Source organism: Gavialis gangeticus, unplaced genomic scaffold (assembly GCF_001723915.1).
Source record: "Gavialis gangeticus isolate Ggan-Ray unplaced genomic scaffold, GavGan_comp1, whole genome shotgun sequence".
NCBI lineage: Eukaryota > Metazoa > Chordata > Crocodylia > Gavialidae > Gavialis > Gavialis gangeticus.
The window spans coordinates 134,465,610-134,481,051 of NW_017729025.1; the positions used below are offsets into that span (position 1 = coordinate 134,465,610).

A 15,442-nucleotide genomic window follows, 5' to 3' on the forward strand; every position below is an offset into this window, starting at 1 on the left:
CCCAACTCCCTTCCTCTCTCCCTTCCTATAGGGGCCTCAATCTCCCACTGCCACTTACCTACAGGAGCTGCTCTCCAGTCTGCATGGCAGCCATACGCATATAAATGTACATGGCACCCCCTGCCCGACTGCCCTCCTCCTGCTCCCTTTTAGCCGCTTGCAAGCTGGAACTCTGCCAGCCTGCAGAGAGCTCTTTGCAAAACTTAAAAATCTACAGGTTTCACTGTTCAAATGAAAAACCCACTTTTTCCTCAGAGAAAAGGGAAAATCCATGTTTTTCTTTTTTTTTTCCCATGGAAAATGGAAAACCCGGATCCCTAGAAATGAGATATCCCAAGGAGACAAGGCATTCAGAGAAACTTATTAAATTATTATCATTAGTGTTGCATGTTATATGCACATTAACATGGAGACTGAAATGTAAGGCCATTGTCATACTAATTATTTAGTCACTAAAGCAGAGATCATACTAATGGAAAGGATAAATTAGTTACTTTCGTGGGCTGCTGTGAATATAGTTACACAAGATTTCTTTTTTTACCTAAAGGGTCTGCCTCTATTTTCTTTTTCTTTAGACTATAAAATTGGTAGTAACTCATAACAATAAATTAATGTGAATTGGCATTTCTTCTTCACCTTTTAAAAATTCAACTGATCCTGAATAATTTTAAATGCTTTTCATGAAGCACGCGTATTCAGAAATCACTGCAGCTATGAACAGTGGTCCCAATCATATGAAAACATTCATTTTAGTGAATACATTCCAAAACTCCTATGAAATAAAAAAGCAATGGATAAAGATGAGAAAAGAGACATTTTAGTGAGTATAGTACAATTCCTGCCAATAATGAGATCTGTTATTCTAGGGAGTATGATGGAAGTCAGGATTCTTAGGCCACTTAGGACTGGAAGAAAAGCAGAACCTGAAAAATATCAGGGCTAGGATCCAGAATGCCCTGGGTAGACTGAAAACATAATCTACAACCAGTCAGATAAAATTCAACAAAAACAAGTACAGTCTTGAATTTGGGACAGAATAATTGCATGCACAAATACAGACTGGGAATGATTGGCTAGGCTGCAGTACTGAAGGACCTGGGTCTTATAGTGGAGCATACGCTGAATATGAATCAACAGCGTGCTCTTCTTGCAAAAAAAGCCAACAGCATCTTGGATTGTATTAACAGGATGTCACTTACAAATAAAGGGAAGTGAATCTTCCACACTATTCAACACTGGTGTGGCCTCACCTGGAATACTGTGTTCGTTTTTGGGCCACACACTGCAAGCAGAATGTGGACAGATTGGAAGGAGTCCAGTGCAGAGTAGTGGAACTGATTAGGTGCCTGGGAAGTAAGACTCATGAGGAAAGGCTAAAAGAACTAGGGTTATTTAGTCCAGAAAAGAGAAGACTGAAAGGAGATTTTTGATAACAGTTTTCAAATCCCTGAAGGACAGTTATAGAGGATGGAGATGGGCTTTTCTCTGGCTATACAGAACAGGACAAAGAGCAATGACCTCAAGTTGCAGCAGAAGAAATTTAGGTTAGAGATTAGGAAGAACTTTCTGACCATGGGTATGGTCAAGCATTGGAACAGTCTACCTAGAGAAGTCATGGAATTTCCATCCTTGAACATTTTCAGGAGCAGGTTAGACAAACACTTGGCTGGGATGGTTTAGTCAGGGATGATCGTGCCTTGACCAGGGGTCTGTTTCCAGCCCTACTTTCCTATGCTCCTAATAGTTTTAGGGAGCTATTAACTTTGCACTGGGTGGATGTGATTACCTGCAAACTTTTTTCCATTTGGGCTTATTCAGAGACTTCTCCCAAATTTTTCTTATTTATGCCTTTCCCACATAGTTGCACCCTTCTTTTCCTCTTTGGTCCATCTTATCTATGCAGAGCTGACTTGAGGAGGATGCGGGGCCCAGGGCAAATCAGTCCATGTGGGGCCCTGCCCCCTCTCCAATCTGGGCCCCGGACCCAAAGAAGCTGCCGATGCCGATGCCAGTGGCAGCATTGGCAGTAGGGGGCAGGTAGCAAGTGGCTGCACACGGAGCTGCCGCTGCTCCACCCTGCTCTGTGGGGCTCCCCCCAAAGCACAGGGCCTGGGGCAGTCGCCCCAATTTGTACCCCCTTAGGGACGGCCCTGTATCTATGTCTTCTGAAATGCAAGTAATGAGCTATATAGTATCTTGATCTTCCCTACTGGTAGAAAGTTTAGTTACAGAAGCATATCCACACCTGCTCCTGTAGTAATAAAGTGAAATACACATTGGTACATTTTTACCTTGTGAAATTTTACAGAATGAAAATATTTTCTGTTAATATTGTACATTGGTCATTCTCCAGAAAGCCAAAAGGAGGAGTAACCATGTAAGCCTTGGGCATGAATGAAACTGGGAGAATCCAGTATGAGCAAATAGATGACTTTGGGAACAGTCTGAGAGAATGGTTATCTCTGTGGTATATGCCTGGAATCATCTATGTATGTCAGATACTCAGTGGAGTGAAATAGTTATATGTCATGCCACTCTTCAGTCTTCCCAAAAGTAAAAATATCATTTAGTGTTTAGAATAACTACGAACTAGCAATTAAATGAAAACAAACTGGCCAAAGTTAAGCAGTCATTTCCTTACTGAGTTGCAGTATGTGGCAATATCTCAGTTTTTCACCCTAGGGAAAACTACCTTGCTTCTTGGAGGCAGTGGGGTGACAAACACTGGAGAGCAGTGGGAAGGGATGGGACAGAAGGAGGCAAGGCAGTATTACCTGCCCCAGAGAGTCAAAGACCCTGGCTGCTGCTGCTTCTGTCTCTCCATACCCAGCTCATACAGTTGGAGGAGTAGCTGCTGCTGTGCCTCCTATACTGCCCCTCCTCCCCCACAATTACACTGCTGGCCTAACAACAAAATTAGGGTTTTTTGAAGCTCCAAATCTAAAAGAACATTTTTCAATATTTCACTTCAGTATCCTGCAAGCTTATTCAAGTCTTAAACTGTTAATAACATTTCTTAATGTCATAAAAACAAAGTTGGAAAAGTTACAATGAAGGGTTTTGGGGGGTGAATTTCGAACAGAACTTCACTTAAAAGATGCAGATTCTCAGGTCATTAAGCATAAGTGTAACCCAGATATGACTGAAGTTGGACTTCATTTTCTACAAACTAAACATTCTATACCTGTAGTGAAGAAAAGTTTTGTCTTTGTGCAAAAATTGCATTTAATCCTAAAAGGTTATGGTGCTGTTTTCAGTAGTGAGCATATTTTCCACCTGAGCCACTGCATATTATTACTTTTTATTTGTCTATGTTCCAAGATATCATGTTGCTAATATATGAAATATTGATATTTTAATGTAAGATGTTATGTTTTTGGTTGCAGGAGAATCCAAATCCTCATACCGCTTTCCAGAAAGTCCCACGGCCCACTGAGGGGTCCCATTTGCGAGTTCACATCCTTCCTTTTCCCAAGATCAATGAGAGCCGGGTTCAGGAGCTAATCCAAGAAGGCATTGCTAAGAACCAAAGTGCACCACCTGCTACTCGTCTAGAAAAGAAATGTGTGGTTCCTGCTGGTCCACCTGTTGGTATGTTCCCTTGATAACTAGTTTTTATCTTTGAGTCCATGGTAGAATGGAAGTCTCTACTTGAAGTAAAATGTGTCATAGAAATTTAACTGGGTGGGCAGAAAGTATGGAAAGAATTCCTATTTTAATTACTTGAGAGTATAATTAATGTATCAAGGAATCTGGTTCTCGATTTACCAATTAGGTAATGAGTTGTTTTAAAAAGTTCTGGAAGTTCGGTACTTGGAATAAATGAAAGTAAAGGTTTTCTAAATAAACGAGAAACTTGCCTTGACTTCATTAAATTGTAGCCTTCTCCTTGTACAGCTTATTACATTAATTCTTTTTTCTCTTTATTTGTTATGTCAGCACATTCAAGAACTAGTTCATTTTACATGGGGGGAAAAAGCCTATTTTGTTCCTGTGTCTATGGCATGGCATTCTCTTCTGTGTAGAAAGAGAGAGGAAAGAGAATGAGAATGATAGATCTTAAATACTAAAGTTTCTTGCAAGTTCAAAACAAATGCTGTCTTAAATAATCTCTAAAATTGAAATGAAATGAGATTCTAGGTAGGAGGTCTGTGTTGGAAATTTTCATTACAAACCATGGATTCTTTTAGATCAGTAGTGCACAGACTTTTGACCCCACAGGCCAAATAAATGTGCAGGGCTGGTCCATGGACTGGATCGGTTACCATGTTGCCCCTGTGCAGATTGGACCCTGGGACTCCACCCAGCCATAGCCCAATCCTGACTGCACTGGAAAAGTGCATAACCCAGTCCTAATGGATAGAGGATGGGTGGAGGTGGCATTAGGGCCCTGGGTCCCAAACTTGGCTGGGTGGAGGTGGCTTGGGGGTCCGTACCCCTTCCCGTCCATCTGGGATCAGGCTTTGCAGGGTCTGTACTACCCCCACCTGGCCAGAATCATGTTCTGGGGGCTCTGCCTAGGCACTGCTTGCCAGAATCAGGCCCTCTGCCACCCTGCACACTCTATGTAGTATGCAGGGCCATGACCCACAGGCTTCCTGCAGATCCCTGGGGAGCCCGGCAGGCTGAATGACTTGGCGCAGGGGGCCAGATCTGGCCCACAGGTGGAGCCCCCTGCTTTAGATTCTCGATTCTTCTGAGAAACTATCTTAGAGAATAGCAAGTTGTGAATTAATAAGGTTAACTTAAGTTTCTTTTATCAGGAAACCTTTTATTGTATAATCAAAAGAGAGGTCTCTTCTAAGGGACAGATACAATCTAAATCAATTCTGCACTGTCTGCAGCAAAATATGAATGCCCCAAATATGTTTGTGTTTGTTTGCATGCTTTTGAGTGGAAGATACTCTCATGAAAATTATGGATATTAATAGAAAGATGTATCAGGTTGCATAGAAGACATGCTTTCCTTAATTAATGCTATGATGGAAACATTGATACCAAGCTGTGCGTTTAGTTTGTAAATGGTTTACATGTTTTCTTTATTTAAAGGCTAGGTAAATGTGGAACCCTGCAATTGCTTTACTTACAGCAGATGAGAAAATAAGACTTAATAAATTAACAATTGTATTTTCTTGGTTTTAAAACTTAGAAAAGCTAGCAAATTCAGCATAGCAAATATGTTTTTGTAAGGAGACTAGATTCTTAGAAAAGAAAAATTAAACACAAATGAAATGTGAGTTAAACATATGATTAACATAGTAAAACAAAGTTGAAGAAAAGATTATATACTAATTCAGTTAGTTGCTGTAAGAAGATGGAAATAGACTTCACTTTTTCATGCCATAGTGGTTAAGATTGTAATCTTGAAAAAAGAATCTGTTTGTATGTTAACACAATTATATTTAGTTTCTTGAGTTAGAATCTGGCTGTCTACAAAACAACCAAAATCAGAAATAGAGACCCAGTTAAAATTCAGAGCACCATCACAAGTCAATTACAGTCAATGTGAATGAAGAAAAACAAGAATAAGCAAATATTTTTAAAGGCTACTTCAGTTTCTAATATGTTTCTCACATGTGTCTAAGGTCAACTGACTTGAAGAAATGTTAAGAATTTTGTGACTACTCTCTACTTGCCATAAAACTGATCCACATGTATACTTTTCCTTCCTCCTTAGTTTCTATAATGGAAAAGGGAAGTACAGTTTTCAACAGTGCACAAAGGCTTGAAGTTGTTAGAAACTGCATCTCATTCATATTTGAAAATAAATTTTTGGAGACTGAAAAGGTAATTAAAAAAGTTAACTTTCCTGTTAAGTTTCTGAAACTTGTTTTTCTAACGTTCATTTACTGTTTCATTCATTGAAATGAATGATAACACATGTAAGCAGTAAACCCACAAAATTGTTTAAATCCAGTGTGTATGCTTGTGTGTAGTTGTGCCTTCTAAGGGCTTGTTTATAATATTTAGTGAATTCATGTTCATTTTTGCCTAATCATATTGACTCTATTCACCACATATTATTTTCCATATGGGTTTTTAAAAGTTCATAAAACAGAAGAGTTCCAGTTACAAAGAATGTAAACAAAACACAGACTTAGTGACATCGTTATTTGCCACCAGGTCCTCTTTTGAACTTTTCAGTGAAGCTAATTCCTATCTATTACAAAAATTATACCGTTAATACAGTGTATAGTGTTTAGGATTGTATTTAAATAGTTGGCTTGTTCACTGTTAATAAAATGTGTGACCTTCCAGAATTGTTATACTTGGCGTTCTTATTATTTCTGCCTCTAGATATGGCTAATTGTATGGATTTTATCCATGGAATTTTACAGCTATTAGTTCCATGCCGTATCATTTTTTTACATAGAGTTTACGAAAGAAAGCCAAGTAAATTGTAACTTTAATCCAAAAAACAAAGCTAGAGGTTTGTTTCTGTTTTTTCAGTTTTGCATGCATCTGTGTGTGTCTGTGTCTTGTGTATGTGTGAAATACATTTCATGCAACTTAGACTTCCTCACCTGCATTCTTCCTACAAATCTTTCTTTTCTGAGTTTTTTTCTAATACTCCAAAACTCTAAGCATCATCAAACAGCTGTACTTAAGAGCTGGAGGAAGGAGTAATGCTATAAATTTTAACTGCGTTCACATTCATTAGATTTGGTGGAATTTGCTTTCCAAATTTTACAAAACTGTTCATGCTAGACAGTATTAAGTTGTGGACTAGAAGCAGTTTTAGTCTGTTTCCTCAAGATCCATTGTGAATTCAGTCCTAGCATCTGCCATTTGCAGGCTAATATATTGTGCTGTCCGGAAAGATTGTTAGGAAATCTGTTGAGATTTCTAAAAATTTAGGAGCTATGTAAATACTTTGAGGATCGTTTCAAGCCTGTACAGCAGAATTATTTAGCTGGTACTCTTGGATTTGTAAGTGAAGAGGAAATGGAAAAAGAGTAAAATTCTTGAGTAAAAGAATTCTCTCAAATATTTTTCAAATAGATTCCTCCTATAAACTATGTATGTTTTGGAGAATGCAAGATGGCATGATATAATGATCCTGTAGCACAAAGTGCCTAATACATTTGTAGTTCTACTACTTGTGAGAAATGTGTCCATCTGAAAATCATGCTGAAAACTCACCATTATCAGGACACATGTTCAGTAGGTTTTAATAGGCATTACTTATGCTAGTTTAAGACCTAGACCTTCTTGTGTTCCTTCTGTTCCAGAGAAACAGGATGTTCACCCTCATTTGCACAAGAATCTGACTCCAATTTCATATTTGTTTTGTTACTGGCCTCAACATTTCTTCTGCTTAGAGATTTAGTAGGACATTTATGCTGTTTATTAATGATGCATACAAAAAAAAAGAGGGAGAGCTTAAAGCTTAGTAACTGGGTTAGCTTGTGTTATGTTAAAATGAGAGTGTGATGATGAAGTTTTGAATTCAGTTTGGAGTTTTCATTTACTAAATCTTTGTTTGCAATGTCTTGACAGAGAATTAATGACAGTCAATATTTATTGGCCCTTCATTTCACTGAGGTTAGATTTTCTTGTCTGTAGACTTTGCCTGCGACACTGAGAGCCCTAAAAGGAAAGGCAGCTCGACAGTGCCTGACACAGGAGTTAAGCCTTCATGTTAAGCAAAATCGAGCAATATTGGACCATCAGCAGTTTGACTACATTGTGAGGATGATGAACTGTGCTTTACAGGTACATTACATTTATTTTTATGTCCTTTTACAGATCTCCTTTGTTATTTTAAATAAAACAATGTTAATGATGATGTAGGAAAAACATCATAATGTCATTGGGGAACAGTATACTGTAGAAAATGTAGCATATTACCTGTCAGTGGAGTTTTTAGCCGTTTTGCAGCTGAGAAGATAATGAGCCAAGATCCACATTGCTCTGGCCAATTGTATCTGTATTTGGAAAGTAGTCTACATGATGTCAAAGCCTCCTTTCCATTTGTATTGGAAAAAGTGGGTTTTTTCTTTTAAAAATTTAATTAAAAAAATAACCATGGTCCCAGCCTCCATAGAAATTGTTATTCAAAACAGTCTTAGTTGATCTGAAGCTTAAATCTGTAGGTCTGTTTAGCTAATCTGCTTTCTATAGTATATGAGCTAGCTTGTGTGTTCTTTTATGACCCTGCACAGTGATATTCACTGGTTCTAAGCAGTGCTATCCAGTTGGATAAAAGCACAAGTCCTTCCACTAGCCAGTGAATTTTGCCAGTTCATTGATACAATATCATTTAGAGCAGTGGTTCTCAACCTTTTTTGTATCAGGACCCATTTGCCAAGATCAATGGCTTGTCCTGACCCACACCCCCTGGCCCTGCTGGTGCTTGACCCACAGTCCCCTGCCCCCCTGGGCCCTAGTGATGCCCCTCACTCCCGATCCACAGTCCTCTGCCCCGCCAGCCCTGCCAGAGGGGGTCCCAGCTGCCTCTGTCCTGCTCAGGCCAGAGCATGAGCAGCGAGCATGGGCCCCACATGTAGCAGCACTGACCCTTGCCTCTGGGCCAGGCACACAGCTCCTCACTGTGAAAAACTGCCCCCCCTCCTTCCCCTCCTGAAGGGCCAGTCATCTTCTCCCCCACACCCCGCTCCCTGTGCCCTGCTGCAGGCCTGCGCCTGGCCACTGTCCCCAGTGCCAGCAGGTAGATGTATGTATGCATTCCATCCCCCGCTTCCCATTCAGTTTTCTGCATCCAGTTGCTGGGGCTGCTCCCATGACCCAGGCTCACTCTGTGCTGGCACCATGCGTCTGCACATGCGGATGCACACATGCCTGTTGCCTCCAATCACCCCAAGCAGCGACTTGTAGACTGGAATGCTGGCAGCCTGCAAGGTGAAACCCATGCTTTCTCTGTTTTTTCTGAGGAATATTCCCTTCTGAATATTCACCAATTGAGAAATCCTGATTTAGAGTATCACCTTTAACAGCTGAACTTCAGTAGAGAAGTGAATTTGCCATCTTGCATGTCAAAGACAGTCAAAGTGTTTCATAGCAAGAATTATTTGCTAAAGAGAAAATGTTGGCTCCATTGTAAAATATTAGCTTTTTTTCACAAAAGTGATTTGGTTTAATATACATGAGTTCCTGTCTTCCATTATGCAGTGATAGCTTCCCCAATCCATTTCCAAGCTGCTGATACAGGTATGGTCTAGTTAATGAAACATGGAGTTTTTCAGGCACATTTATTTCTTTACACTTGTACAGTTAGTTTTTGATAAAGCTTTCGCCAACCACTACAAAACATTAAATTTACCCTCTCACTCAACAGGCCTCATTTGCAACAAAAGAAAAGTAAATCTGCAGAGCTTTTGACAGTAAATGCTAATTACAGTATCAGTGCAAAAATGGTCAGTGGAGAAGAAAAGTGTAGTCTTTGTTATCCAAATTTATGCTGGAGCTTCTGTTTGTTATTTGTGATATCCTCATGTGTTAAAGGTGCTTTCCAAGTCTATTTTTAGTTTGCTTAGGCAATGAACTGAACAATAAATATTTAAAATGCATTGTATAATGAGTAGCCAAAGTCTCAATAGCCAGTTCTAGTAAAAATAAATAAAATATATAGCTCATGATTTTTTACCTTTTATATGAACAGTTGAACCTTCAGTGTTTCAGCCTATAATCTGTAAATGCAATAATTGTTTTACATTTAGAATGTCATATTTGTTGTGAGTAATTGTATCTCTAACATTTTATGCCTTTTAAAACTGTAAAAGAGTTAAGTTACGTGTAATATGTATTTTAAAAAGAGAAGGAAAAGGCCTCCAAATATCAGCTTTTTAGGTTCTTTAATACATGGGAGCAAACATGTTTGTCAATTTGAATTCTGATAGCTACTTCTTTTAAGGATGTTCTTAGTATAAGATCTTACTTTGGGATTTGATTCTCATTAATACCATATTTGCTCAAATATAAGACACATGTTTTTGTCCCCAGTCAGCAAGGGGCAGGGGGGAGCTCTTCATCTTACATTCACATACAAGGAAACCTCATTAAATATATTGTCTATCATTAAACTGCTGCCGAAAGCAATGTGTGCTCAGTAATGGAAACTGACTAGGAAGTTGGCTAAGTGCAACTGATACTGAGCGTGACTATAAAGCACATGGCCCATATTGGGCAAACATTTTTTTTTAAAGAAAATGTTTTGTGTTCCAAGTCAAATCAGCTATATCAATTCCAAGCCTGTGAGTAATTGAAGAACCGTAGTTGACCTTACTACTGGCAAACATCCTCCACCCCTGCCTAGGGCTTCCAAATCCTTTGGCAGGCACCCTACATGCAGGCCCAAGCCTCAAAGCTTGGGGTTCAGATGCCCCCGAGTTTTGCTTGCTCTCAACCATATGGCTGCAGGAGCAAGCTCTAGGGAAGAGTCTCCCATTTCTGTAAAGATAGCATGTATCTGAGATCCTCCCATTGAAATCTGGCCAGTGGGAAGCTAACTATGAGGCTATCATAGGGAATCCTGTCCACAAGCAGGCAAGGGTGCAACCCTCCACTACACAGTGCCATTTTAATTGTGTTACCTTAGTCAGGGTACTTCCCGTGCTGCCATCATGGTCATGGTGCATGCTGATAGGAACCTAGCACAATCTAAATAAGATATATTGTGGTGCCCATTGTGCTCAGTCCCCCTCAGCACTGACTCTTTTTCAAGTCATGGTGAGCTACTACATTGCATACATTTTTACTTCCTCATTCCCACAGCTAAGCTGTGCCTTTCTTTTCCATTTCCAGTCATTTTTCACCATCCTTATGTCTGGGAAATATCACCAAATGGGGTCCCAAACATTTCATCCAGAACCCCTCTGTTGGACTCTCTCTCAACCTGGTACATATGATTAGTGAGACTCCACCCTCAATGAGGTGAAGCCAAACTAGGTTGCCCTGCATCTCATCTACAAATAAATTTTTTGAAGCATCCCAGGACCCGTGACAAGAACAACTAGTTCCAGTCATGAGTGGGGGCTAATTAACACATGGATCCTTTGTGGAGGGTATCTGGAGTACACTCCCATATTGAGCAGTGTTGAGCTGTGGGGTAACCATGGCTTGAAATACTGTTGACTGTACTGTGGCACAGCCCAATGAGCTATATGGGAAATCATGAAATTGGCTTTAGATTCATATCATGCATTGTTAGTACTATATATAAAAAGGTACAAAAGTGCTCTTTTAAAGTGTGTTTATGGAATACCCATGCAAAAACTTGCAGTACTTTCAAAAAAGGGTAAAATGCATTAGTTTTGGATGAACTAAGTCTATGGGTACCCATAGTAATGTGCCTCTGTGCACATCCAGACCCGTATTTGCACTGTCTCTGCAAATTACTATGGGCCTGTTTATCAAAATCAGTGTGTTCAGATATGCCCCTCACTTCCATGTGCTCTCAGGGAGTGTAAGGTCTGACAGTAAAGGGGGTGGAAATGGCCTACAGGGTGGAACAAGCTGGGGGGGGACGAGGGGAAGGGAGCCACCTGATCCCTCCCCACCCCCCATATCTGTTTTTACTGCTTTAGCAAAGCAAATCTCCAATAATTAGATTCTACATCTGGAAACTTATAACAAATGTATACATTTTCCATATATATAATTTAATTCTTGGGGGGGTTCTTATATTCAGGGTCATTTTATATTTGGTAGATAAGATTAATATACTGTGAAAGGTTTCATAAAGAAAATTTTAGCACATATGTTTTCAGAAGGATTAAAAGAATACTCAGGTTTTAATTGTTTAATTTAAACATCTGTAATTTTGTTTTAGTCCAAACATCTGTAATTTTGTTTTAGATGAGAAATATTAGTCAAAATGAGCAAAAATCTAGATAATAGTTATTCAAAAACCTTAAATAATAATTATTGCTGTCTGTATCCCAGAGATGCTCTGTCCTAAACATAGGGAGTTTGCCAAAATACATAAGACAGCATATGATTACCACTTTGAGTTTGTTTATTTCCATTATCCAGCTGTTTTTATGCCAATTCAATAAAAAATGGTTTACAAAACACATAGCCCTTCTCCTGTGCATTTGTCTGTCACTCAAAAGTAAGATCAGTTCATAAACCTGCCTAAATGCTTCCATTCACTTGGAACATGGAAATAATTACTTGGAAATAGCTGTGTTTGAAACACTATCTATTTCCAAATTTGAAGAGATGGGAGTTGTTTAAACTGATTTATGAGGTGATGTCTGTTTGATAGTTGTCTGTGTAGGATTGTGCATATTTATGTTAAACATAAGTTTTTGTATAATTACTCTGTTGAAAGATTTTTTTTCTATAATGCTGACTATAAACAATTGACGTTCCTTGCCATTCTATCACTGCTTTTAAAATGCAGGAATTCTTAGGCAAAGGAGCTCAATGCAAGCATGTTTTCGGGAGTAAATCTGTACCAGTTCCTGGAGGGGAAAGCATATAAAAAAGTTGCAGGGAAGAATACAGACCTCTAGTGTTTGGGTGAGAAAAGGGTAGAAATGTAGCCTATGGATTAACAAACTATGCTAATGAAATGGGCAAGTGGCCTGTGTAGCAAGAACACATTCTGGAGTCTCTACTGTTCTTCAGAAGCATAATTAAAAGCTACAGGGTAGCTGCTCCATAGGATCAGGCCCGGCACAGGGAGGGCATGTGCTGCCCCTAAGATTGGCCGGTGCCGATGCTGCCACCAGCATCTGCGGGCGGTTGCCACTTGCCCCCCCCCCACACACACACACACACACACCCCCCCACTGCCAACACCATTGCAGCTGCCTGCGGGCAGTCCCCACTCAGCCCACCTGCGCTGCCAATTAACTATGGTGCACTAAAGAGATCTAACCAGCTATAAAGTTATTGCTGGAAAATGTATAATAACTTTATAGCTGGTTTCTATCAGGGCTTAATTTGTATATGTAACCTATGCCTTTGCGGCTAGGAGCCCCATCAGCTGATTGGAGCTCCCAGCTCAGAGAGCCCATGTGCACTCCCAAGCCTAAGAAGTTCTAGCTGACAGGGCTTCCAACTGCGGGGGTGCCCCCCGCACCCCTGCAGCTGGGAGACTGCATTTGCTGTGATCTCTTAGCCACAGGATCACACCATGCACCCCCACTAGGGGCACACCGATAAAATTTTTTTGGCCGATACTGATTATTAGCTAGCCATATCAGCCGATACTGATCCAACTGGTGATATGCAGCCCCTCAGCTTGAAGAGCAGCATCCAGCTGGTAAGTCTGTGTAGGGGAAGGGGCGTGGGGCAGATTGAGGACCCCACAGTGAGGGAGGGAGTGTAGCTGGGGCAGGGGCAGAGCTCAGGATAGAGCCATGGGCAGCTCATATGGGGGGCGCAGGGGGGTGGAGGGAGGATTTGGCTCCCCGCCAGTGTGCCACTCCACTGGGGACAGCATCGGGGCATGTGCCCCCCGGATCTATATGAAGCATGGCAGGAGGCGTGATTGTGTGGACCATGCATTAGATCCCATCGTGCCTTTACCTGCACATGTAGAGGGGGCCCCAGTTATACTATGCTGCTTCTTGCAGGTTAGTGTTTCTGTAGCACTGCACACTGCCTAATTTGTATTTGTTGTTGTTGGCAATCCCCTTATTCAAGGATCTTTCATTGATGAGTGTTGAGGTGACTTTATAGTCCAATCCTTGAGCCACAGGCCCATCCACAGAAGTTGCAGGTCTGAAGGGGCAGGTAGGCTGTAGGCCAGGATTTATCTCCTCGGCTCCTTTCCTTCCTCTGCTCTCTCTTCTTTGCTTTGAACGTGAGACGCTTTATCTCAAAAAAAGCAACCACTTGTTTGAGGTTGCAGTGCCATTGGAGTTGGTCAGGAGTAAGCTCCTCCCAAGTCTTGACTTTAGCAGCCATTTTCTTGAGGTATGCCTTCAGTGTGTCCCTGTAGCGTCCCCTATGGCCACTGTGAGATCTGAGGCCATTACTAAGCTGGGAGCAGAGCACTTGTTTTGGAAGTCAAGAGTTAGTCTTTTGAACACAACGTCCAGCCCAGTAAAGTTGGTGCTTGAGGATTCCCAACTTAATGCTGCTAACATTGGCTTCAGCAGGGATGCTGGTGTTTATGCAGTGATTTTCCTATTCCATTTGGAAGTTTTTCTGGAAGCATTGTGAGACTCTTGAGATAATGATGGTAGGTCACCCATGTTTCATGTCTGTAGAGGAAAGTGGGGGGTGGGGGGGAGTGACTGCATTGTAGATCTGGATCTTGATGTTTTTTCCATAGATTGCAATGAATAAAGACACACCAAAGCAATTTCCCAAAGTAGGCATTCACTTAGCAGATCCTGTGCTGAATTAATGTTCACTCTCAGAGAGGAGGCTACCAAGGTAGAGGAAGTGCTTGATTACCTCCAGGGTCTTTTCCTCGATGGTAATTTGGAGAAGGGAGTCGCATTTGAAGCCCAGGGCAGGCTGATAGAGCACTATAGTCTTCTTGATGTTGAAAAAGAGGCCCAAAGTTCTGTTGGCTTCTTCAGAAAGATCCAATGTGGTCTGGAGGTTATTTCTTAAAATGTGGCACCTACAATGATTTAGCTTTGTGGTATTTTCATTAATACAGTTCATGCTCTCATAAGTAAAAAGTTACTGTAATTTTGCAAGTTGATGATAATTGATATTTAAGATGTGAATGCTTTTATTTAAAAGAAATTAGAATACATTGCTACCCTAACAGATTTAAGTCTTTTTGTGAATTCATGGACTATGGGATCTAACTCAAGGCTGCTTACACTAGTGGATTTTAATACAATGGCTTTTATTGTATTGGTAAAATAAAGAATGTAGCAACAGATACTGAGTTTTGTACTTCAGTTCTTTCCTTTCTTATAAATTATTTGGACTTCCTTCAAAATCAGTCTTCCAAAGTGAAGTGTGTGTTTCTGTTGTAAAACTTACTGTACTGTTGTAGTTCAGGAAAATACCACGTGGAGGAATGCTACAAAGGCAAGAATTGCACATGCAAGAACATAGGGTAAAAAATGATAACTATTAGTAGAATCCTACTTGGTACTCCAAGATCTGAGTGATGGCTTAAGCAAGATGTGAAATTTAAGTTAAAGTGAAACTGGTCATAGTACTTAAATTGTGTCTGTGCATAAAACATATTTATTATACTTTAAGGGTAAATTGCTATCACTGCCTCATAGTATTTCATTGTAATATTAAAATACTGGACAATTTTGCTATTACCACTATCTACCATCAGTTTTAGGAGCCTCAGTACAGATACCAAGTATTAAATCAGTGTTACTATTGGAGGACTCCAAACAGTTTAGCGTGCTAATTTGTGATATAAAATATAAATAGGTTAATGTATTTTTTTTCTTTAGTGCATGCAAAACGGGGAAAGTGTTGACTTGACATGTGCCAGATCAACGCTTGGGATCTCAATATTGCACTATTAGGAGGGAGGGTG

The 15,442-nt window shown here is 40.3% G+C and overlaps 1 protein-coding gene across 1 annotated transcript in view; it reads left to right on the top strand.

Annotated features, from left to right (window-relative positions):
* Positions 1-15,442, top strand: part of SBF2 (SET binding factor 2) — a 584,661-nt gene that overhangs the window by 345,532 nt on the left and 223,687 nt on the right. The window contains exons 14-16 of the mRNA XM_019519970.1: positions 3,387-3,591; positions 5,678-5,787; positions 7,567-7,716. Of these exons, the coding sequence (XP_019375515.1) occupies positions 3,387-3,591; positions 5,678-5,787; positions 7,567-7,716 (465 nt within the window). The remainder of the gene's footprint in view (positions 1-3,386; positions 3,592-5,677; positions 5,788-7,566; positions 7,717-15,442) is intronic.